Source organism: Cydia splendana, chromosome 15, assembly GCF_910591565.1.
Source record: "Cydia splendana chromosome 15, ilCydSple1.2, whole genome shotgun sequence".
In the NCBI taxonomy this organism is placed as follows: Eukaryota; Metazoa; Arthropoda; class Insecta; order Lepidoptera; family Tortricidae; genus Cydia; species Cydia splendana.
Window position 1 is genome coordinate 7,873,139 of NC_085974.1, and position 24,936 is coordinate 7,898,074.

Below are 24,936 nucleotides of genomic sequence, written 5' to 3' on the forward strand. Positions count from 1 at the left end.
ATATCGCGTTGATTGGTTAACCTAAAGTTGGTGTTCTCATATCTGCGAGTAATAATATCATTTGACATCTTAGAAAACAAAATCACATTGGTAATACCTACGAAATAAATCAAAATCCCACCCAAAACATTTCATCAAAGTAGGTACTTCAAGTTTCACGTGTATCACAAAATATGACACTATATTTCCCGGCTGCCAACAAATCGGCGGCCAGTTAGTTCTAACAGTTTCCAATAGGGACAAGCAGTGTACAAGTTCATGAATGTCCTGAGATTCCCGAAGTTGGGGCATCCTACGCGTAAATGTGTCAGCCGGCGACACGCAGGCGGAGAACGGCGGACGGTCTCAGTCTTGCCCAACGTTCGCGAGAGTTCAAACGTACACAGTAACCCGTGCTCACAGTCTCGAAAATGGCAAGAAGTGGTGTCACCGCGTTGAGTCTGGTCTGCATGCTGGCCCTTCTGGAATTCGGTATGTTCTATTTTGTTCTTTTTTCGAATTTATATTTTACTCGTTTTGAATCGTAGCGCCAGTTTTAAAGCTAACGGACTTTATGTTGGTATCAAAGGTAGGTACGAGAACTACTACCACCTCAGCAAGGTATTTTATAAATAAATAAAAGTTTATTTTAAAATTAAATACCTAAATAATTTAAATAAGTTATTAAATTTCATTGTAATAAAATAGAGAAACAGAAAAGTAGACTTTTTGTGTAGATAATAAACATAATAAAGTAAAAGATAATAATAGGTACATAATACTATGAAACTGCAATATTTATCTATAATTTAAATACTTAAATTAAAATCAATAAAAACTTATTCATGCGTAAGATGTTTTAGAACCTGGCTGTGCCATATACAAGCGATTTAACATTTTTCTTGTCTGTATTCGCCGCGCGTACATTTGCTTACGTTTTACCGTGGCTGGTCGCGAAAGTGACAAAGTTAGCAGCACTAGACATAATCCAGGCCACTAAACACACTTAACTTTTGCTAACTTTGAGAGCAGCAAAATTATTTAAGCTCCAATTTTCTCGAATAAGTCCGAGATCCGAGAGAATGCGGAATATTTATAGATTAGTTTTGTACTTAATAAATTTAATTCTATAACTATTGCATAAACTACATACAATGATTCAATTACATATATTAATATATTAGTTTAAAATTACAAAAATAGAGAAAGTTAAATAAAATTTAAAAGCTATCAGTTTTTAGGAGATCTGTGCCAATGGTCGGTCAATTTAGGGTCGACAACGCGCAATAAACACCCCCTGAGTTGTAGGCGTCCATAGGCTACAGTGACCACTTACCATCAGGCGGGCCGTATGCCAAATGTAATACCACGTTTGTTGACAAACAAGCGTTTATAATAACTGAAAACTTTAGGCCCGGCGGGGGCAGAAAAATATTCAGTCAGAATTTGTGCGACATATACAATAAATCCATTAATTCACGTTTAATACGATTCTCTACATAAGTAGAAAAGGTCCCTGTAACTTGTTTTCAAACATTATTCAGGCTTGTTGTGCTTTACAGTTTAAAACGCGTTTTTGGCACGGTTCTATCAAAATTTTCTTAAGCGAGTTTGACTGTACATATTTATTTTTATTTCCATATTTTGTACTTGTATGCCGATTTTCATGCTTTCTATGGTATGGGACCATGCTTTTAAAATTAGGGCTAAAATATATAAAAACAGGCTGTACCGCTTCCAAACAGTTTGCGTCGTTATACAATGGAATATAAATAACACTATCACCTTTCTATTATTATCCGGGAACTACTTGTTATCTGGGCCAATCCCATCTGCATCAGAATGGACGGAATAATAGAGGAAACTTTACCGCGTCTGAGATGGGATGCCATCTTATTTTTACAAGTGCTTTGGAAAGAAGATTATTTTATTTTTATTTCACCATCATACCGGGTAGTTTTATTATTATTTTTAATGCAGTCTTAAAGTTTTTATTCGTACCTACAAACATGCCCGAGAAACATTCACCTACCTTTTCAGTAGTAGAGTAAAAACGATTCAGCTTTTTCAATGCAAAAAAGGCGCGAAGCACACAGATACATACACACATCGAAAAAACTACGAACTGGCTCGCGAAAATATGTTACAGGCAATACTTACTCTGAGAGACGCGTCCATATTTCTAAATAATGCTTTGATATTAATCTCCACTCATAAATATACTAATGCGGGAGGAAAAGACTGACATAAAACATAAAACAAAAAATATCAAAACAATATTTTCTTTTGAAAACCTGAATATCTCCAAGGCATTCAGTCATGCGTTATGGCATAAAATAATCATGTTTACTACCTACTCGTACCGTCTACCCCATAAAGCCATATATCACCATATAACGTATAGAAATACGACTTTCGTCTTAGTACCCAGGACATAACTATAAAAGAGCGATATATATTATTTTTTCTACAATATTGAATTTCTTAAGTTGTTTCATAACATGTCCGGAGTTTTAAAATTAGCAGTGACTAAAACGAATAAAAACAAACAAGGCCAAATAGTTCACGCGTATTCAATTCAACATAGTTAATTAATGGAAATGACATAAAGATGCCAACTTGTTAAACAGGACTCTTCGAATGTACACTGACATCAAAATGATGTCATTCAATTATCTTGCATTTTCCTTGTACTTTGCCGTACATGTATTGGTGCAAGGGAGATGCACGATAGCTAAATGACATCATTCAGATATCATGCTGATGTCAGTGTAAGTTCGAATCGGCCTGTAAGGTAATAATATTGTTTTCGATAGTTACTCATGACTCATGAAATAAAACTATGTAAATGAACGCTGTAAAGAGTTCGAAACGTTGGTATGTACTTTGAATTTATTATTCGAAATATAAATATAAATTGTTCGTTCAGAGTTTCTAGATGTTTCGATTTACGTTCAACCCTACCTAGATAGTTACTTAGACAATCTATCAATAATAGATGTATTTTTACTCGACTGTTTATACGTCCGTTTACATAGTTTTATTTGTTAAATGTAAAGTTAAACGTAATACGTTAACGGAGAGTTAATTATTTATTAAATATTCCTCAGATTTTTTTAAGAATGTCTTGTTGTTAGAACGTCTACAACCACTGACACCGAAACATTACTTGCAGATCAGACTTGGTCTGACACAATAACTAGAAATGCCCCGAATAGTGAATTTGGCCGAATACCGAATACCGAATATTCGGCCCCTCTTATTATTTACAATATTCGGCAACCGAACATTTTGAGTCACAAAATTATGAAAACTGTTCGCCGACAAAGCACAACGTTTGCTAAGATTTATATTTTTATGTTGAACAGAATAATGAATGTAGTTAAAGTCAATCAAATCAGTCCCTTGATAAATATAAAATAAATCAACAAATGCTCAAAAACGTGCCTTCGTATTTTAGCTACTTTCCAAGAATACATTTTAAATATTAAATATAGGGTACCTAGTTTTTGGTAATTTTTTTGTGTATTTTTCTTTTTAGGTAGGTGCAACAGATATTCGGTATTTGGCCGAATAGTAGGCAACATTCGGCCGAATACCAAATATTAGGCAAAGTGGCCTAATAGGCCGAATACCGAAAAGTTGCCGAATATTCGTGGCATCTCTAACAATAACAATATTAACAATGTCAAAGTAGCGTAGTCTGGAGGGTATATAAAAAATGTGTTTCCCGGTATTACTTAGAATGTTCGTACAAATTGCCAGAATCTGGAAGACATCCAGACTTTTTACGACTTTGAGCAATAGAGCACGATGTGGACCCTCTAATATCCAAACAAGGTTATTCCCGTAATCAAGTAGCTCATCGCCTCACAAAAACCTTCTTAAATTAAGGCTTCTACAAATTATTAAACTTGCCTTCCGATTTACTTTCGATTATCGTTGGCCACGCAACCAGAACATGATATAAATTGAAAGTTTTCGGTTCACGACGTTTCCAACCGGTAACTATGTTTTTATTATTACCTCAGTGGTTAAGTTAAGTGGAAAAAGATTTTTATTTTTTAAATGGATACCTGATGCAAAGGTTTTCCATCGCAATCCAACGCAGCGTGATGGGCACCTTTGCGTCGGAGGCAGCCCGGGACGGGGCTTCAGTAGGCAATTTATTTTATACTTATTTAGTTTATATTTCCCCAATCCGCACGTGGGGACTATAGCCCAAGCCCTTTCGCGCATGAGAGGAGGCCTGTGCCCAGCAGTGGGACGTATATATAGGCTGAATTATGTTATGTTATGTTAGTTTATATTTATATTCAAGTTTAGTTTTTAATTCGTTTATGTTTAGTTTATGTGTTATTTTAATTATGAAATAAATTTGTTTTCAATGGATACCTTAATTTCTAGAGTAAGATTTGCAAATAAAAATTATATTTTATTTCTAAACAGCCATCAAAAATATTATAATCGGTTTGAAACCGCGTGAATCGAAAAGTCCAAATCATGTTGGTCACGTTTTGCTCAACAACAACTCTTCCAATATGTCGGCTCGTGTCGATCCGTTGTCTCGTTCGAACTAATTGCTCCATCTCACTCTGATGGGCCGATACATCTCAAACGTTTGTAGAGGCCTTTCAATCTCGATAATGACCTATGCGAAAAGTTATATCACAATTTGATTACTATTGGTACGCTTGAGATGAGACATGAGACTCTTGCTGGCGAGGCGATGGTAGTAACATAGTAGCTTCTCGAAGTAAAATATGTAATACTAAGTATGTATGAGCTTCAAACATTATTGTTCTCTTTTGTTATGCTTTTTGATGCAACTGTGTTTTGCTAGTATTATTGGGCGTGAATAAATTAACTGACTGTTATCTGAGAAATAGTGTAAAGGTCTTTGCAAAAGGATAAACAAATTAAACATATTCTTTAGGGTTGCAAATAGAAAAAAAACCAAATGTTTTTTTTTTAATTTATGAAAAAAAACATGAAAAAAAACCTGGCACCATGGTTTTTTTCTAAATTAGGTTTTTTTTTCAGATGAACAAAAATATGCCACAATAACGGTTTTTCTTGATTTATTGATATAAAGTAACTTAAAACTAAGTAATTTTTGGGGAATCCCTGAATTCCCCGATGCGGCGACGAGAGACGTTGGTGTTGCCAACAATAAATTGCGATAACTACCACTACAGATTTCATTTATGTTGTTATTAATCAAAGTTGTTAAATTAAATTGGTTTAATGGTTAACATAAAGTCTAAAACAAGTAAAACAACCGTATAAAAATATTAACTGCCTTGGAAATTTTGAGTTTTCATATTTTTGAAAAAAAAACGTACTCCAGAAAACAAACGGTTTTTTTTCACGGTTTTTTTTCATGTTTTTTTTCAAGTCAGAAAAAAAACCGTTTTTTTACAACCCTAATATTCTTAAATATGTACACAATTACGAAACACGACCGAAGGGAGTGTTTTAAATCGACACGAGTAGCGAATTACCTTTTCACACGTGTATTATACAATGTTTTACAGTACATATGTCCCTTTAAATTTTACTACTTTTAATTCTGACTGTACATAGTATTTGTTTACTTTTTATATTCACGCTATGATGTAAATATGATCGCAAATACGAAGTCGTCGATGACATCACTTACTGACTAGGAATGGACCGGTATTGTAATAAAATGAAGGTTAGAACTAAAGTCACCTCACTAAGTGAACCGTTCCACCTACATGCCATGCAAGTTGGTGCAACTAACTTTAAATAGATATTTAATTACTTATAAGATAATTTGATTAAGCAGGAGTCCATGGTATAATAATATACTCCGCCTGGTACTCCATTCCCGTCTTTTCTAGGTCACCTAACTGACACGGGCCTACGTCATCATGCGACAGCGCTATATGATAATATGCGATAGCGCTATATATAGCGGCCATGTTGTTGTGACGTAGGCCCGTGTCACTCTGGGAATGGAAGACCATGTTTTATTAGACTATGCAGGAGTCTACATTTGTAAACCGTATAACGGAAATCTACCTACCTTATTTAACATTAGATGTAAACTCACGTTAAATGTCAAGTATCATCGATTCAACGAAATATCTTTAGTAAGCAGTTCTTCATAACACCATATTTCAAAATAAGTAATGTAAATATTTTCAATAAGCGCTGGTGGCCTAGCGGTAAGAGCGTGCGACTTTCAATCCGGAGGTCGCGGGTTCGAACCCCGGCTCGTACCAATGAGTTTTTCGGAACTTAGTTATGTACGAAATGTCATTTGATATTTGCCAGTCGCTTTTCGGTGAAGGAAAACATCGTGAGGAAACCGGACTAATCCCAATAAGGCCTAGTTTCCCCTCTGGGTTGGAAGGTCAGATAGCAGTCGCTTTCGTAAAAACTAGTGCCTACGTCAAATCATGGGATTAGTTGTCAAGCGGACACCAGGCTCCCATGAGCCGTGGCAAAATGCCGGGATAACGCGAGGAAGAAGAAGAAGAAGTAAATATTTTCAATGTTTTAGTTACCAATAGGAGCAGCAGACACATTAAAAAGTTATTTTCTTATTTTATTGTTCGACTCATTAACAGTTATTTTACTGCCATGGAAATAACCAACGGAAGTTATTTACGACGTTTGAGTTTTCCACCTACACTTAACAGTTGGTTTATTTTTGATTACATTGACAAAGATACCTGTTAAGATATTTATGATAACTGAGTAGGTAGGTAGGTAATCAAAGTATACAGGGTGGCTAAAAAATTACTGCATTCCCGTTGCCAGAGAGGTTTTGGGATTATACTGAGCAACTTTTACTATGGGAACAACCACGAAATCGCGGAAAAAAATGCAACGGGAATGCAGTTCTTTTCTAGCCATAAGGAACTATGCAACCTATCAGTTTAATGTTTTAATGAACTATAAAAAATCCAGAAAGTGTTTTAGTGAGCTAGTTAAGAATGACTCACGCTAGACCGGGCCGGGGCCGAGCCGGAGCTTCCCCCGCTTTGTTTTCTATGGAAAGCACCACGTGATCACCGATCAGCCGTCATAGAAAATAACATGTCGGAGGCCTCGGCCCGGGCTCGGTCCAGTCTAGCGTGAGTCATCCTTTTCTATGGTAGGGGTGTAAACATTTTGTATACCTAAATAGTAAGAATGATGACGACATATTGATTCGTAATTTCAGATATGATACATACACTAACATAGTTAATTGATATACAGACATGTGTAGGTACACATATTTTACTACCGAATTTCATCATTATCAGTTGGCTATTGGCGATGTGTGAAAAACTGGATTCTATGTTTACGCATCTGAATAGCAATGAACTATTTTTAGTGTATGTGTCATGTATGAGATTTGCACGGTTTCTTACTATTTTTACATACATTTTATTTTCATATAATATAGGTTTAGATTAGGTACTATACAGTAACTCACTATATGTCCTAAGTAAAACGTTTTCAGGCTTTAGCCTAGTCTAGCCTAGCCTTAAGTGCATTGCCCTAGTGCTGTTGACGTGATGTTAAATAAATATACATATAAGTATTTAAATCATATACCTACCTATAACCTTGTCTTAACCTACACCAACATACAGAGCCAGTGTTCATCAAACGTCATACACATGATCATATGACCTTGTTTTATTGTTATCATTGGGAAATATTTTTATTGTTTAGCATTATTTCACTGAACCTAAGGTTATTTAGATAAGGTTATAGGTATATGATTTAAATACTTATATACCTAGCGGAGCGTAACTCCACGATGCACGTAGTGACGAATGCATATTATGATGCTTTAATTAATAGTTTTCCACTGATCCGTTGAAGGAAATTTCCTATATTTCCTTCAACTATTATTACCCTTTGTTACCTATTAGTCATTCATGGTGTATGATGATTTGATGTCAGTCAAGGTTCTCATAAGGAATGATATCATCATGCAGAAAAAAATCTTATAGGTAGAGGATAATACATTAGTAAGTAGTAATGTTGCTATTACGTCACAAAACCATAACAAATTGTATATTGCCTACTATGTACAGTCACCTGCAATAATATGTTACTCTTCGAAGGCCGCAAAAATATCTGACACGCTCTTATGGCTCAACAAATAAGATCGTGTCAGATATTTTTGCGGCCTTCGTTGTGTAACATATTATTGCAGGTGACTGTACGAGCATGCAATGTAATTCAATGAGAATCACAACAGCGCTATACTCGTAACACCAAATACTAGCAGTAAATCAATGGATTATACTAAAAATATCCAGAAAAACGTTGAATTGACCCCCAACATTTTAAAGCTATTGTTCAAGAATGCAATTACTAAATTTACCACCTCTGTTCATCAGTTAACAAAAATTGTGATTATTATCGAATGGAAACAACTGATCAGTGATCACACTCGTACCTACTTATTTTTAATTGATTTAAAGTAGGTGATCAATTAGGCGATCTAAAAGGAAAATGGTCACCATGTATAGGCATTTAGTATTCAAGTCAAGATCAGGTCAAGACTAGACATTTTAATTGTCAGTAAAGCTGCTTAATTCATGAATGCACACTGCGTTAAGTAGGTACAACAAATATATGATATCTGTTATGAGAAGGTTCGTTGCTCTTAAGTATTTTTCTAACCAAAGTTATGATGAAGACATTTTGATGGTCCATTTGGCCTTTTATTAATTTTATTATATCTGCCAAGAGGAAAATTTGAGATCTCTCAAGAAGAGAGAAAACATTAATATTCGCTGCAGACTTGAGCTCTTTATTAGACGCGGGGGGCGATCAATCCGCTGAGTGTACATCTATGGTTTGTATATTTTACTAAAACAGTATTAGCGACAAATAAGGCCCCGCAGGTTCGTGTTTCTTGTTGGCAACCGTGTTGTGATCTAAAAAAGTGCTACGATTTTTTTAACTCCGCTCTGTGAACCTACTGCATCTTAAGAACATTTTGACGCATGCGTCATCGTCAGGCGTGTTTAGCCGGTTGCAACGTTTCTTTAAATAAATGGTACCTAAGCAATGAATGTGATGATGTCATATGAGGTTTGTGATGGTAGTGATAATAGTTTGTACACAATAATAAATAAGTCATTAAGATTTATACTATAATGATTTCCCTTAGCGACTAAAATCGAAGGTAGATTGCGTTATGATAATCCTGCAGTTAATTTGGGGAGAACTTTCTGTTTTATACACAGAAGCACAGTTGAGGCAATCATATAATTGCAGCAAAACAAAAGACTTATTGTTTGATACAATATTTACGCAACGCTTTTGGAAGAAGGCCAAAAAGTTTTGTAAAAAAACAAAACATCGTAATGGCTGTCATTATGAGTTAAGCCAAATGCAGCGGGAGGGTATTAAGCAGGAGATTTCACTCAAATACAAAACATTAACGTTAGGAAAACAAATTGCTTGGTAACAAAGTGGTTGGTGATATTTTTTTCAGTTCCACGAATATCATCATTTACTAGACTACAATAAAATTTGCATACAATATAAAATAAACATTTAAATGTTCGTTTTATTTACGCAGCTCTACTGTATAGGTATAGTTAAATATAAAAGTCGCAAAAATACTTCATAAGTTCTAAATGGTGGATGAAAGACAGGTTTTTCTTATTGCCAATATTTTTGAAATGGAAACCAGTGATTAACCACGTACACTTCTGTGTATTAAAATATAGTGAATGATAATTATTTATTTCAAGTGTCAAAGGGCGTCAAGTATTATTATTAGATTTTACCTAAACCCTGCATGTCTTTTTTGCATAATATGGAACCAAATTTAAACAGCACAAGGATTCGTTTTCAATAAAGCAAGTGCATGAATGAGGTAGGAGGATAAAGGAGTAAAACGGTGAGAATCTATTAAAAACTTTTTTATGGGCAGGCTTGCGCAGTTTCTTATCGAGGTAACCTCCGAAGTTGATCCAAAGTTGGTTCCGTTTGATTTAAAGTTGTTTTTATGTTTGAAGTGGAAATCGGTACCGAGATGAATGTAATAAACATGTATTCGTATTATACGTATACGTAGATAGTTCAAATTATTTGTAACTAGACAGGAAACGCTAACTTATATGGTAAATCGACTAACTCTTTATAATAGTATAAAAATGAATATGTACTAAGCTAATTGTTTATAGCCTATAAATTATAGGTAAGTAATACAATAAAGTTTTATTAATCTACCAATAAACCTACGTATATTTCCCAAACCATATCTAACTACATAGGTATATATATAGAGCTGTAACACATGATTAAAATATGAGTAACGCGAAACAATAAATTACATCTCCTTTAACTACGCTTTGGTATTTTTACATTTTTCTATTCAATGTAATATAATATTATTATGGTTAGAAGTTGAAAACAATGTCCGCAGCTTGTGTTGCAATGTCAAGTTGAGCAACATTGAGGCAAGGTCTACCTTGCGTTTATCAGGACCGCGGTACCTTTAAGGTAAACTAAGGCTTATGTCATCCGCAGTCGCGGCTCGCGGTCGAGATCTGCGAGAGGCCGCCAAAGGGAACCAAGTTAAAGTACCTACGTGTCATACAAACGCGAGGCGTGGGTACAGTTAGCTATTGTTCGTGTACGTAACTGACATTCACAAGAGTAAGCCGTGTTGATGGTGTGTTCAAGTTTTCTATGATAACGGTTAAAGCTGCATACAATTGGTGCAACTGTAGCTTTTCATTTCAAGCTTAAATAGTTTTGTGAGGTTATTCAGACTGCTTAGGTACCTATACATGCAGACATTGGTGACGAATCCATGAAACTTAGTTTATTACTTAGAAATACATACTGAGTATTATTTTAACTTAGGGCTACTTGCACCGGTTACTAACCCGAAGTTAACCGGTTAAATCTGGAGTTACCATGGTTACCAGTACAATTTGACACTAGGTTAACGATTTAACCGGTTAACCCCGGGTTAGTGGGATGATGCAAGTGGCCCAAGGTTAGTCAGATTCTTTTAGTAAGACATTATACGTCACTCTTAAAATACAAACCTTCAAAGTGCCTAGGTATAAAGTAGCTATTCGTTCGCCATTGAACACAGATGCCGATACATTAACAAATCATTTAGAATTCATCACGTATCGAGCATCTCTGTAGTCAGCAAACGAAAGAGTTATGACGCAATCAATTGTGGCCGGGTACCATAATCAGTAGGTACCTTCTAGTGAAACTAAACTATAACTCGACCGCCATAAGAACGATGTTATTAGGCAAGTATGGTATAACGCAAAGGTCACAATACCTATATGATGGTTACTAATGTACTCGTAAACCATTAGTGGGCAAGTATGACATCATTATACCATGAGGCCAAGCTCTAAGGCATGAATACGAATTCGCACGTCGCTTCGGTATGCGAGCGGGACATCGCTGTACACTTGCATAGCGCTGTCACGTTCATACACTAGACTCTAGAGCGACTTGCGAATACGCATATGATCAGTGTGATGTCATATCATAGAGTTTTATTGGTTAGTGTACATAAGTTAAATTTGTTTAACCTTTTGGACGCCAATGACCGATATATCCGCACCGCAGGTTCTACGCCAAAGACCGATTAATGGGTCACATAGCACAGAGCAACATCAGACCTACGTGCATATGCATAAAGTTCAATTTCAGTTTTGACACTTCGGTGACGTGGCGTCCGAGTGACAGCTTTTGTATTTGACACGGCGTCGAAAAGGTTAATCAATAATCACTTGACAGTTGACACCAATCGTTATATCAATTGTTTTAAATTTATTTCCAAAGGCAAGCGTTACATTGAATTACACGGCAAAGGTTTAGGTATTTGTTTGCAATTGCATACCTACTAAACCCACGCAGACGCGTCCAATATAGTATCGAGGTATATTTTACCACGTTCGTTCTCTAGAAATTGCATTTAATGTATTTACGCAGTGAATGTAACATTGTAAAGATTTTCTATGAGTTAGGCCCACTTGCACCATCTCAATAACCCGGGGCTAAGCGGTTAAACCGTTAACCCAGTGACAAATTGTACTGGTAATCATGGTAACTCCAGGTTTAACCGGTTAACCCCAGGTTAGTGGAATGGTGCAAGTAGGCCTTAGTGTCTTATCTTGCTAACTAGATATGATTTTTGAGCATTCATAATTTGACACACATATTAGTAAGTAGTGGAAATATTCATAATTTTACATGTATCAATGTAGTTATAACTTTTATATATATATATAATTCATTAAAAGAATTCAAGACAACAATAGTTATTTGTACAACAAGAGATCAAAGTTTGATATTTCTTCGAGTGCTTATTTTGAGTCCCGTGCAAGCGAAAGATTCTATAATAGATTCACGAGCGTAGCGAGTGAATCTAATTTAGAATCTTGAGCGTAGTAAGGGATTCAAAAGCGCACGAGATGTAAATAACTTTGATCTCGTGTAGTACACAAAATTTTTCACCCTAAGCAGTGAGAACATACCTAGAGGGACAGAGATAATAGAACCCGAGTATATCGAACTTGTATTAGACCCCGCATGTTGAAATGACTATAAAGGTCACTTGAATGTCATTTTGTCTCACTCAGTGAGCAAAATCGCATTTTGCTCACTGAGTAAGACACAATCAGTGAGCAAAATGCGATTTTGCTCACTGAGTGAAACAAAATGACTCAGTGAGCAAAATCGCATTTTGCTCACTGTTTTTAAGAAGCAAAGTACCCTTGTTCGAGCTGCTGAGGTGAAAAAATATTTGCATTAGACTTATTTTATTTTAATAGCTTCATGCCTGCTATTCTTTGACAGTTGGTAGGTACACGTTATATACTATGGTATGTTTTTAAATTAACCGGTTACTTCGACGCTAGAATAAATATCAGGTCACGTTTGAGGACGAGGAGGTTGTAAATCTATGTGAACACTATTAGCCGTTTGTGACTGTTGCGAACGCAACCTTTATTTGTATAATACAGTAACTAAACGCAGCCGTCGGGCTCGGCTAGTATTTGGAAGCTTTTTCTAAAGCACCAATAGGAGCGCTCCACATATTATGTATCGCGGCCAATTAGAGGCACCCAAATCTTAACCACTATTTTCGGACATTCAAATTATGCAAATCACTCTTTCATCAGCCTCCATACGATTACCACACCACTTTTACATTTAACCGTTTAGTCAAGGAACCCTTGTAAAACCAGTACCTATTGAAATTATAATAGTTTACTTCAAATCGAAGCTTTTTATTTGAGTCGTCGAGATCCTGACCTGCACGGCGGCTACAGTGACAATAAAACTATGTAACTCAATAGCACCTTCATGTGATTCAAACTTAGAGGATATAATATAACCAAACGGAGTAGCCATTGACAGGCGCTCCCCTCTGTCGAAAATAGGCGGCCAACACAATGTATGGACTGACGTTTATCTGACATGGCTATTTTTACGTTACGTATACATTTGACGTGCCCCTCCCCCGCAAAAATCGGCAGACTGTTTTGTAGGGAAAATTACAGACAAGGTGTCTCCGTTTGGTTATATCCTCTAAGCTATTAGCCGTTTGTCCCAATGAGACTTTGTAACTCAATAGGTACGCCTTTATGTGACTCAAATATACCTAGAGTAATATCCAGCAGTTGATTATTCAGTACACCAACGCACACTTGATGATAGTGGCAGTAAGTTCACAAAATAGTCAGAGATAACAATCACAAATGAATGAATGAATAAGACAATACAGGGTGGCCAAAAAATAAGTGCATTCCCGTTGCCAAGGAAGTTTTGGGATTATACTGAGCAACTTTTACTATGGGACCAATATATAAAAAATAATTTACCCTCCCATAGAAAATGGACCAGCCAAAAGGTATGAAATAGCCAAATTTTTTTTTCTCGATTTTGGGGTTGGTCCCGTAAAAGTTGCTCAGCATAATCCCAAAACCTCCCTGGCAACGGGAATGCGCTTATATTTTGGCTAACCTGTATATGATAAAATGCTCATGTAATTAATGGGCTTAGTTATTGGCGCTCTATTGATGTGAAACCCTTTAATTAGCCTTCGATGTTTTCGAAACTTCTCGGATAAGCCGCCATCTTTCTTATCTACTTAGATAGCTTTAACTCAATTTTGGGTCGATGTTTGCCCAGGAGCTCGGAACCACAAAAACATTGCAATAAATTGTGACTAGCAATGACATTGTTTACTTGACTCTGCTGTTCTGAGCTCCGGGTGTGAGAAATAAGTGGAGATTTTATTATCAGCCTTCAGCAAAATCAGGGGTAGTAAGTAAATAAAAGAAAAACAAAAGTTTTTCGGGTTTTATGATTTGAATGGTATGTTACGACGACATTAAACAACAGTGTTTCTGGTATCTTAATGGTCTTAGTAATAAACTATGTCCAATTTAAATGCCTATCCATAAATCAGATTATAATTGGATTTCATTATCTACTATTCTAAGATTAAAATCTAAGAGTTAAATTCGTCGAGAATTTTCAGTAATATTGTTACCTACTTATTGTCTCAAAATCATAAAATGTTTACTCCTTACAGTCTATAGGTACCCAATTAAAATTAAACTTAGATTACTTAAAAACTCATTCTCGTAAGTCGTAGTGATACGCATTGGAGATAGTTTACTAACGTCCCAATCAATTAGGCATTATTATTATTTTCTTTATTCAATTAGGGTCTTAGGTTAGGATTTTACAATGTGAGTATAAAAGTAAAATATATAAACACATTATAAAAAACCTAACCTAGGGTGCCGCCGGCAGCGGGGCTTGGCCCAAGCTGCTGGTGGTCAGGGCCGCAGAGTGAGGAACCGACGTACTATACGCGCCGTGTTCAAAATTACCGCCTTCTGCATCTGACCCTTGATCCTTATTATTATTATTATTATTTTCATCTCCGTATTTAGTTTCACTTGAAGATCAATTGGTATTGTTTGGTTTCAGATAAATATTGAACTTACCATGTTCAATTTCTAGATTCTTGTTTTTGTAGCTAGATATAGCAGGCAAAAAAACTACTAGAGAAAGTTGAAAAGTGTACTGTCATCGCAAGATCTTATTTGTGGTAAAAGTAGAAGGTACAGTAGAGGTTATCAACTGACCCACATTTTGCGGAGGTCATATTTCTTTATTAGCATGCAGCGTTTGCGCAGGCATTTATTAGGTAGCATTGGGGCTTATCGCCATTTTCTTGATACCGTAATGGGGTAATGGATTCAACTGTAACATAAGGTTGCAAGGTAATAAATTATTTCAGTTTTACATATACCTACGTATACGATATTAACTCACATTTATAGACGGGTCTATCGCGAATTTATTTTATTACCTTTATTTACCGACGTTTCGACACAGGTTTCACTGGTCGTGGTCGCGGTGGGTGGTTTGAAAATGTGATGTATACCCTAAACTTTTTCATACACTTTTCGTCGGGTAGTTGCACAAATCTCTGTTTTGACATTTTGCTGGGACATCAGTTAGCCGCGACCACGACTAGTGAAACCTGTGTTGAAACGTCGGTAAATAAAGGTAATAAAATAAATTCGCGATAGACCCGTCTGTAAATGTGAGTCAATATGTGTTCAAAACGCGAAAGTTTTGAATATTATTCATCGTATCCGATGCTGTTGAAATGAACCTATAGCAAAACATATAGGTACCGCTTAATGTTATTACAGGTGTAAAACCTACTTTCAACGACATAACAAAAACGTATTCAAACATCACTATTTATGACATCACTTATTTTAACATCCTAAAATACACTCCAGGGTCAAGTTCAAAAATTATCATGCAACTTTAATTCTTATTCACCAGGCATAAGTGTCATGATGTATGTGTATACAGTCAGTAGATGACAGTACATATTCAATTAGAACATAGGATCTGCTTAAACAGGATATTGCGTAATTCGACCTGACTGTACCGAGCAATGACCACTAATCAGGCAATCAGCGGGATAAGTTTGACCCCCCGAACTACTGACTCATTGCGAGGTAGATGATCTCTATTACTCTTTGTCAACTATGTTTGCACAGAGCTACGTTAAAGACAGATTACCTATACTTACAGCATTGTATACAAAAAAATTTTTTGCACAAAGTTTTGTATGTACGACTACGAAGTAGGTAGGGTATACCTACAGTCAGCAGCCGAAGTTGCAAAGCGGTCGTGGTGTTTGAAATAATGTAAAAACAGTTTTATTGTGATGTAACTAACTAACTAATATGGCTCAGCGACCCAATGAGGGTCTTGGCCTCCGAAACGATTTTATTTCCCGTTTTGCTATAACGATTTATTGTGTATGCAGTCCATCTGACACGTTTTAAAAATTTGCAAAATATTTGCATTTTTTTAAAACGCCCATGAAGTAGAGAGTGTTTTTAATGGAATGAGCTCTTATGAGAGATTTGGTTCGTTAAATTACTGTAATTTCATCTTGTTCGAAGCGATTTGCGAGATATGACAAACGTCTTTCAAGTGCAAGCCATTTACTTACCTACCAGCTTGACTCTTTCTGCTGCTGATTGTAGGTACATAGGTACAATGATACATGGATGACTCTGTATCTGTATATAGAGGGAGAAAACAGACGAAAACTAATAACATAGTCACAATTGTGAAACAATAATCAAAATTTCAAAACGATGAGATAACGGGCCAGAATAGCCTCATCTATCCATCCTACAGACAATTATGTCACCTTTAATGCTTTATAGTTTTAATTATTTGTCAACCTACTACATCCTCGTAACCCATATTTCTGAATAGGCACACAAAAACTCACTTTATTATCGAACACATTACGCAACCCATTCGTGAAAAAGCAAAAAAAAACATAGCTTGTTTACAATTAGTACGTCCCTTTAATCCTTTTGATATCGAAAAAAGCGCTCTAGCGCTTATGGAATAGTGAGCACAAGAGACAGAGCTAAAATAGCGAGGAGTCATCCTGTTAAATGGAACAGTTATTTATACACTGAAATGCAGTTGACGTGTGGAACAGGCTGGGTTGCTGATGCATGAATCGATTATTGAATTCGCTGTTTCTTAAAATATCTGGGGTTGGCTTCCCTGGAAGGAACTAATGCTATTTTAATTGACGTACGGGATTGATCGTGTGTAATTTAGGGTATGTAGATGTGAGGATTTTGAACAGTGATTCATAACCGGTGTTCCGCGTAATACACTGGTGGTCCAAGGAAGCATCTGAAGTGGTTCGCGAATTTATAAACAAAACAACTCTTTATCAGCTCTTTATTTTATTTTGTAGTTTCACAGTGCCTTGGTTTTACTGTAATGCTGTGTTACTTATTTGACTAATAATAAATAATAAATAAATAATAATAAATTAGTCAACAACAACTGTTTGGAAGTTATCTATACGCCATAGATAACTTCCAAACAGTTGGTGGTTCTTGGCAACAGATACATTTTGTATAGTGGTCCCTTTTTACTGAAAGGTCAAGAATCACACTGATCTAAAACATCCTTATCACTGTTGTGGCTGCCACAGGTTATTTAATACAAGGAGAAGTGATCTTCTATTTGATAACCTGGCCTTTTAACTTGAACCTGATGACTTATGTTTATATTTATAATTTGATTCGTGAAATCGTAGTTATTTCGTCACGGTACACAGTGTTAACGTGACGATACGAGTAACCCATGCAATGGACTGAGGCATAAAACATTTTCATACTTGTATGATTGTGGCAAATAGAGAAGATAATAATATGACCCGGTTATCCAGTTCAATTGGCGAATCCTGGAGTTCCATTTCACAGAGGTCGAGGGCTCACATTTAGTTGACTTACGTTGGATGATAATGCAATGATTATTATGTCATGATCTCATAGAGCTGGTCTGTTAAACGGGATAATTTCGGCTGCCCACCATATACCAACCAATAAAAAACATTAACTGCATTAGCATATTTATATCCTAATTTAATGGCTGAGTGTGCAAGGAAAAGTAATTACTTTTTCCAATTAATTTTAGGCACAAAAATGCGTTTTGTTTTTACTCTAAACAGTCTAAACATATTATGGCTTGACATCTAACAGGATGCGGCGGTGGCGGTGGTGGCCGAGTGGATATGACGTCCGACTTTCAATCCGGAGGTCGCGGGTTCAAATCCTGGCTCGTACCAATGAGTTTTTCGGAACTTATGTACGAAATATCATTTGATATTTACCACTAGCTTTTCGGTGAAGGAAAACATCGTGAGGAAACCTGCATACATCTGCGAAGAAATTCAAAGGTGTATGTGAAGTCCCCAATCCGCATTGGGCTATCGTGGGGACTATAGCCCAAGCCCTCTCGCGCATGAGAGGAGGCCTGTGCCCAGCAGTGGGACGTATATAGGCTGAAATGATGATGATGATGATCTAACAGGATATTTTGTTTATTTTCAGGGTCATGCTTGAGGTGCTACCAGTGTGTCTCGGAGAACACCAGGGACTGCGCGGCAGCTACGCCCCCGAAAAATTTAATAGTGGTAAGCTATTATGCTAAATTGCTTTAATATTGCCTATTTTTTATTCGAAATTAATTAATTGCATTACGGTAAATAATTTATTTTTTTATAAACATATTTAACCATGTCATGCGCTTTAAAATTCCATATTATGTATAAGTATTTATTTTCCATATTATTATTTATCTGTCATCAAGACAATTGTTGAATTTTCATTTTCAACCACGGCATACGTACCTATACTGCGTGTATAAATGGAGTGGTGCTGCTCCACTCTCTGGCACGCTTTTAGATGGCCTACATATCCGTTTAATTAATTATTTTTACATAGTAGCATACATATATACGTACTCATATTTTCCCCAACTGAACCATAATTATTAAACGTAATTGCAAAGAACGTACTTTTTATTTGCGTAATTGGGATCACTTAGGTCTTCCAAATCGGTTACATGAGTTTTTTCGCGGAGCACTTATTTCTCAATATACATATTATGTAATTTTTATTTAAATCGGAATTGAAGCATATTTTGGTATCCTTGTGCACACTCACCTGCAATAATATGTAACAAAACAAAGGCTGCAAAAATATCTGACTCGATCTTATTTGTAGAGCCATAAGAGCGTGTCACATATTTTTGCAGCCTTCGAATACCATATTATTGCAGGTGACTATACAATCGAATCTAATTCCAAATCGGTTTACTCTCTAAATGACTTGGAATACCCAAGTGGGATACAACAATTGTTCTAGATAGGTATGATGATGAAATTAGTAGTCTGTCGTTAAAGTTGTCAATGTGTCTCGACTCAACCATTACCTATCATTGCAGGACTGCGCCACACAAGACTCTGTGAACTTCAACAGGCTGTATTTAGGCGGCATTCTGCCCCGTGACATCGACGATGGCGTGCTTGGAGCATCCCGTTTCTGCCACAAGATTGTCATGAGTAAGTATTTGGGGCATATGTGTGTAGAGATGTAGTGCATAATTGTTTTCCATCGTATTTCCTGGGAAACTTTATTTGTCATGCTACTTCAGTCAACCTCAGTACTTACTTTTTGTACCGAGACTGACTAAAATAGCAAGACACGTTCGTACGTTTCCGTGAAAATACGATGGAAAATGATTATGCACTAGATCTGTATAGGTATGTTGTTGAAGTTGTTTAAGATAGGTTGTTTATTTACTGTCATAATACTCAATACCAACATCCACTTTACAGACATGTAGATCATTTTAAAATGTTATCCTTTTTAAATGCCGTAGGTACATTCAAAGGCAGGTTCTGAATGGAAATCTGAATTAGGTATTTTTTTGCTTTGCCTCTACTGCCGAAGAAATCATGGCATATAGACAAGTTTATAGTCACCACTAACTTTTCTTTTCCCCATTGCAGAGAACGGCGCCGTCGCCAGGACGTGCCTCGTCGGAGACGCTCATAACCTGAACCTCAGCTGCACCCTCATAGAGGGCGCCGCCCGCATCTTCACCGACCCCGCCAAGCAGATCCAGCACTGCAGCGCGTGCGACAAGGACGAGTGCAACTCCGCCGGCGCCGTCGCCGTCTCGCTCCCACTCGCCTTCCTCGGCCTAGTGCTCTCGTACTTTGTGTCTCAGCAATAATAAACAAAATGGCAAACAATGATGGCTTGAGGTCCTAGCACCCTACGCTCACGCGCTCCTCCTGCATTTGAGGGTGCCAAAATTTCTGTGTGTCAGACTTAAAGACATATTAAAAGATTACGATTTGATCTTACAGTTACACCAAGAAAAGTCTGCAGCGATTTTGCTAGCCCACGCAGTGTAAGTGTTATTTATACGTCATAATTTCATAGAAGTTTGAGGTTTAAAATGACACTTGCACTGCGAGGGCTATCAAAATCGCTGCAGACTTTTCTCGGTCTGACTCTAGTACCTATAGTAAGAAATTTCAAAATGAGATGACCCTTTTAAAGAACGAATGACAATTTAAATACGTATTGTATTACGTTTATGTTCATCTCATCTCATCGTTGATTCCTAAACAAGTGTCTTATAAAAGTTATAAAGTAGTAAGAAATGCTCTAGTTTGCTTCACATTTATTTTTATTTAATTAACACAACCCAAGTAAGAGCTTAAGATATGAAGTCTGATACTACAGTAAAACAATGTTTACAAGACTTAAAGTGAAAACATAAGGCCTTTAGTAAAGGACTGTTCAATATCATTGTTGTTTATTTTGCAATGTTATACGTAGTTTTAATATAATTTGTAGTTATAGGACATAAGCGTTCATAAGAATTACTTGTGTAAAGCTTTAGCTATAGGGAAAATATATAAATATATTACTTACGTGACATCGTTACTGAAAGATATCGATTGTTTTCTTAGTGTCTATGTACCTGGTATCTGTAACAACTATTTGAATCTCATATTTATCACCACACACACAATAAATACGTGTATCATATATAAGTATTTTAAAATTAAATGTTACCTGTTAAAAGAGGTTTTATTAATTCAATTTTAAAATAATATTGATTAGAATCCAAACCCATTTTAGTATCAGTATTTATTTCAATTTTTAACATGTAATTACACGTTTTTGAAGCATTTCTTATGTTTTAGGCCTGGCCGTCCTTGTAAGTTTATTTTAATAAAAGTTAAAAATAAATTGTGCTTTTTATTTACTAATAAGGCACACTACGTATAGTTGAATCATCGAGAGCGTGGAATTGCATATGTAGTAGTATTGTTTGTTTACAGGCATTCTATATTTGAATTTTCTATTTTCTTGTACTATCAGCATACAACCACTACAAATGCAATTCCATCTTCTCGATAATTCAACTATACAGCTCGATAATACGTAATCGATCAATTAAGCTATATCACAGTCATTTTCTTGTATGACGAGCTATCGGAACTAACTTATCCTACAAATCCTGCAATAAAAGTGGACATAATGGTATCAATCTGCAAGTATATTTTATAGCGATCAAGATATCAGTAAAAGTGTTCCGGTTAATTGATGTACTTAACAATGTAAGGATATCATGAAACTGCCTACTTGTAAAGTTGTAAATGTCGTCACTACTTTGGATAGTAATTTGTAATATGATTTGCACTATCTGCAAGGATTTGTTAGACAATTTTTACAAAAGCATATTTTCCGAGTAACGAATTTTCACATCGCATTTTATCACGATCGCAAATTTCATTAATCGTCTTTTTTAATGCAGCGATTTTTCATGTAGCGTTTTTCAATGCTCGTATATTTTACCAGTTGATCATTTTCATTATATCACAAGCAAATATTTCCAGTACCTTTTTTTTTCGAAACTTTAATTGCCATACTGAATTTTTTAGTATTCGCGTTAATTTTTATTTGTATAATTGGAGGTTCTACATAGGAAATCGCAATAATTCGCGTATGTATGTGTGATCCAGCAAAGTTATCTGCTACACTCCATTGCATAATTATTTTACGTCGCGTGTGTTAAAACACTCGCTACGCTCAGGATTCTATTTTCAAAACATTCTTTTCGCAGGTGGTTTGGATTCCTTTCGCTTACTGAATTTCTCGGTCTACCGCCAGCGCTATTAATAACCTGAAATATTTTAACCACGCATTTCTGAGGCCAAAGTGCTTAGAACCGCCAATCATACAAATAAAAATTAACGCGAATACTAAAAAATTCAATATGGTAATTAAAATTAAAAAAAAAGGTACTGGAAATATTTGCTTGTGATATAATGAAAATGATCAACTGGTAAAATATATAGCATTAAAAACGCTACATGAAAAATCGCTGAATAAAAAAAGACGATTAATGAAATTTGCGATCGTGATAAAATGCGATGTGAAAATTCGCTACTCGGAAAATATGCTTTTGTGAAAATTGTCTAACAAATCGACCATTGTACCACAGATACATACATTAGGATAGTGTTATTTTTGGCACTATGTCCGTGTCGATATTAATACCTCGACTTACGAAAGCATTAAGAAAACTATATACGTTTAAAATATATGTTGCTCAACAGGTAAGTAATTAGGTATCAGGGGATTGTTAATTGTTTGCAAAAACAATTGAATCCGACTGAATCTAGTTACAAATACAGTATAGCAAACTAACGGTGTAGTTTCGTTGCTCTTGAAATCATTGATTATTTTATTGGGCTAGCTCTCTCATTCTATTAAATTACATAGATATTACAAGTTTCAAATAATTATACTTCCTGAAATAACTAGGAAATCTCGATAGTTAATCCCCTGATTGTAATGAGTAACCAAGAGTGAAAATACGCCATTGCGTCATTGTGTAGCAGGGAAAGTGGACCACTTGACATCGGGTGTCGATTATCTTTCAAGAGGTTTCATACAATAAAGAGATAATTCACCTATGTGTTATAAATGAATATACATGGTGAATAGTTTTATTGATTTTTTTTAATTGAGGGAAAACAAAAAAAATCTCTGTCTCGAGCAAGACTCTGCCTCGCGAACTTTATGGAACACCGGTTCAGTCCCTCTAACCAAATAACTTAACAAAACTGGCTCGGTCCTGCTCCTGGTAATTCTATTTCTTTGTTTAAATGCTTTGTTTGCATCTCAAATAATATTGAGAATATAGTAATGAGATGCTACCCAATAAAAAAATAATGTTGAACTGTATAGAGACGTCTATTAATCTTTAACGCCTGCAAAAGAAAAATACCGCAACAATAAACTGTCACTTTGCATGAGCATTTTATTTCAACAACAACAACCTCGAATCGAACCATAATAATAAGAATGGAAGGTGAGAAACTCACGCAATCTTAGACATCAAATACCATGATGATTTTCCTGAAAACCTTCAGTACTTACGAGTACATAAATAATGAATTTTGTAATGTTGCAACATTGAATAATTAGTGTAAAGCTGGATCGATTTCGGTAATTTAATATTTGTTTACACGATATCATCTTATTATTATTTATTTATTTATTTATTAACATAAAAGTATACAGCTTATACAAATACAATGTCCCACAAAACAGTTTACACGGTTTGACTGTGGGATCTTGCAGTCTCTACTCTCTTATATTACATTAAAGTTTACATCTGTCATTACTAATAATGCTCAACAATTACTAAACGCGATTTACGAGGTAGCTACGCAGCTTTTTACCAAATTTTACTTTATTGGCTTCCTGTCTGATGTCAGAGGGCAGGCTGTTGAGTATGTAGGGAAGGCTTTTATGAAGACATCTATCGCCGTAGTAATTAGTAACCCTCGGCACAACAAACTTGCCCGCAGACACCGACCTGGTTCCACAAACATCGTTACGGTATAACTGGGTATGCTCTCGACTGCCATGATTGTTGTACAAAATTAAATATTTGTGAGATGCCAATTGCCACCCAATAAAATAATAATGTTGCACTATTACATCAGTCAAATCTTACAATAAAAAAACAATGCGTGATGTAGTTCTGTGTTTTTTGTACATTGTTTGGAGTCCTTGGAGGAATGTGAGACTATGTTTTGCAAGCAAAAAAAAGTTGTGCTCTCTGCGTGATTTGCGAAAAACTCCAAAAATTTCGGACTTTTTTCAGATTTTACGGTTTCATTATAAAGCTATGGGTTTTTGGTCAAAACTTGCTATGTAATGTTGAAAGTATATTACATTTGGAACAATTTAAGCCCATAAACAGCGCTGTGTGTCAAATAGTTCATGCGATATGGGGCTTTAAAAAAAGGGTATATTTTTCCTTGAATGAAATTTTTCGTTTTTCCTATATTTTAAGACAAATATCGGCACAAACGCTCATGCTATGAGGTATATTGCAATAAACAAAGTTGTAGCAAATTTAATTACCTTTCATTTAAGTGCTAGTAAAAGTCAGTAAGTCTTACAGTTCTCTAGTTATCGTAAAAAAATGAAATTGCTATAATGGGGAAGGCACGTAAGGCATTGTCAGAGTCCCTACAAAAGGCAGTACCATCGTCGAGAACACAATCTACGATTAGCTTTTACCGGTTTTCCCCGATAGCAGCAGAGCGATGTCGGAGATCAACCATTTTTAAAATGCACCCCCCTCTTAAGGACATCATTCATTCAGTAATGAAATCTAGATACATCTGTAGTTTGGCTTGTTTCTCGGCCCCACTTTTTGGTTGTAGCCATAGATTCCATGATGCCGATTCTGATTTAACGATTTGTTATGGTTTTGAACTTGTTTTGATACGACCTTGACAATAGTTCACGGTAATTGGCGTGGTGTTGGTGAAATACACTGAAATTACTGGAAGTCATGTCATTAGTATCTAGCTCGCGCTCGCTTATTGGTGCTCTTGAGTGTACTCTGAGTCGTGATAATACAAGATCACGATAATATCCTAACCATAACATATTGATTCATCAGAATTACCCCACCATTACCCCATATCTCAAGAACTATTTGACA

At 35.9% G+C, this 24,936-nt stretch overlaps 1 protein-coding gene across 1 annotated transcript; it reads left to right on the forward strand.

Annotated features, from left to right (window-relative positions):
* The first annotated feature begins 314 nt into the window (after positions 1-314).
* Positions 315-21,152, forward strand: LOC134797552 (uncharacterized). Its single transcript, XM_063769840.1, has 4 exons — positions 315-471; positions 18,432-18,514; positions 19,327-19,444; positions 19,895-21,152. Exons 1-4 carry the CDS (start codon positions 411-413, stop codon positions 20,119-20,121), a joined length of 489 nt encoding a protein of 162 aa, XP_063625910.1. The 5' UTR covers positions 315-410; the 3' UTR covers positions 20,122-21,152.
* The last annotated feature ends 3,784 nt before the right edge of the window (positions 21,153-24,936 follow it).

Coding starts and splice junctions, on each gene's coding strand:
- LOC134797552 (XM_063769840.1), top strand. CDS start 411: ATGGCAAGAAGTGGTGTCACCGCGTTGAGTCTGGTCTGCATGCTGGCC. Junction 472..18,431: donor GCTGGCCCTTCTGGAATTCG/GTATGTTCTATT, acceptor GTTTATTTTCAG/GGTCATGCTTGAGGTGCTAC. Junction 18,515..19,326: donor CCCCGAAAAATTTAATAGTG/GTAAGCTATTAT, acceptor CTATCATTGCAG/GACTGCGCCACACAAGACTC.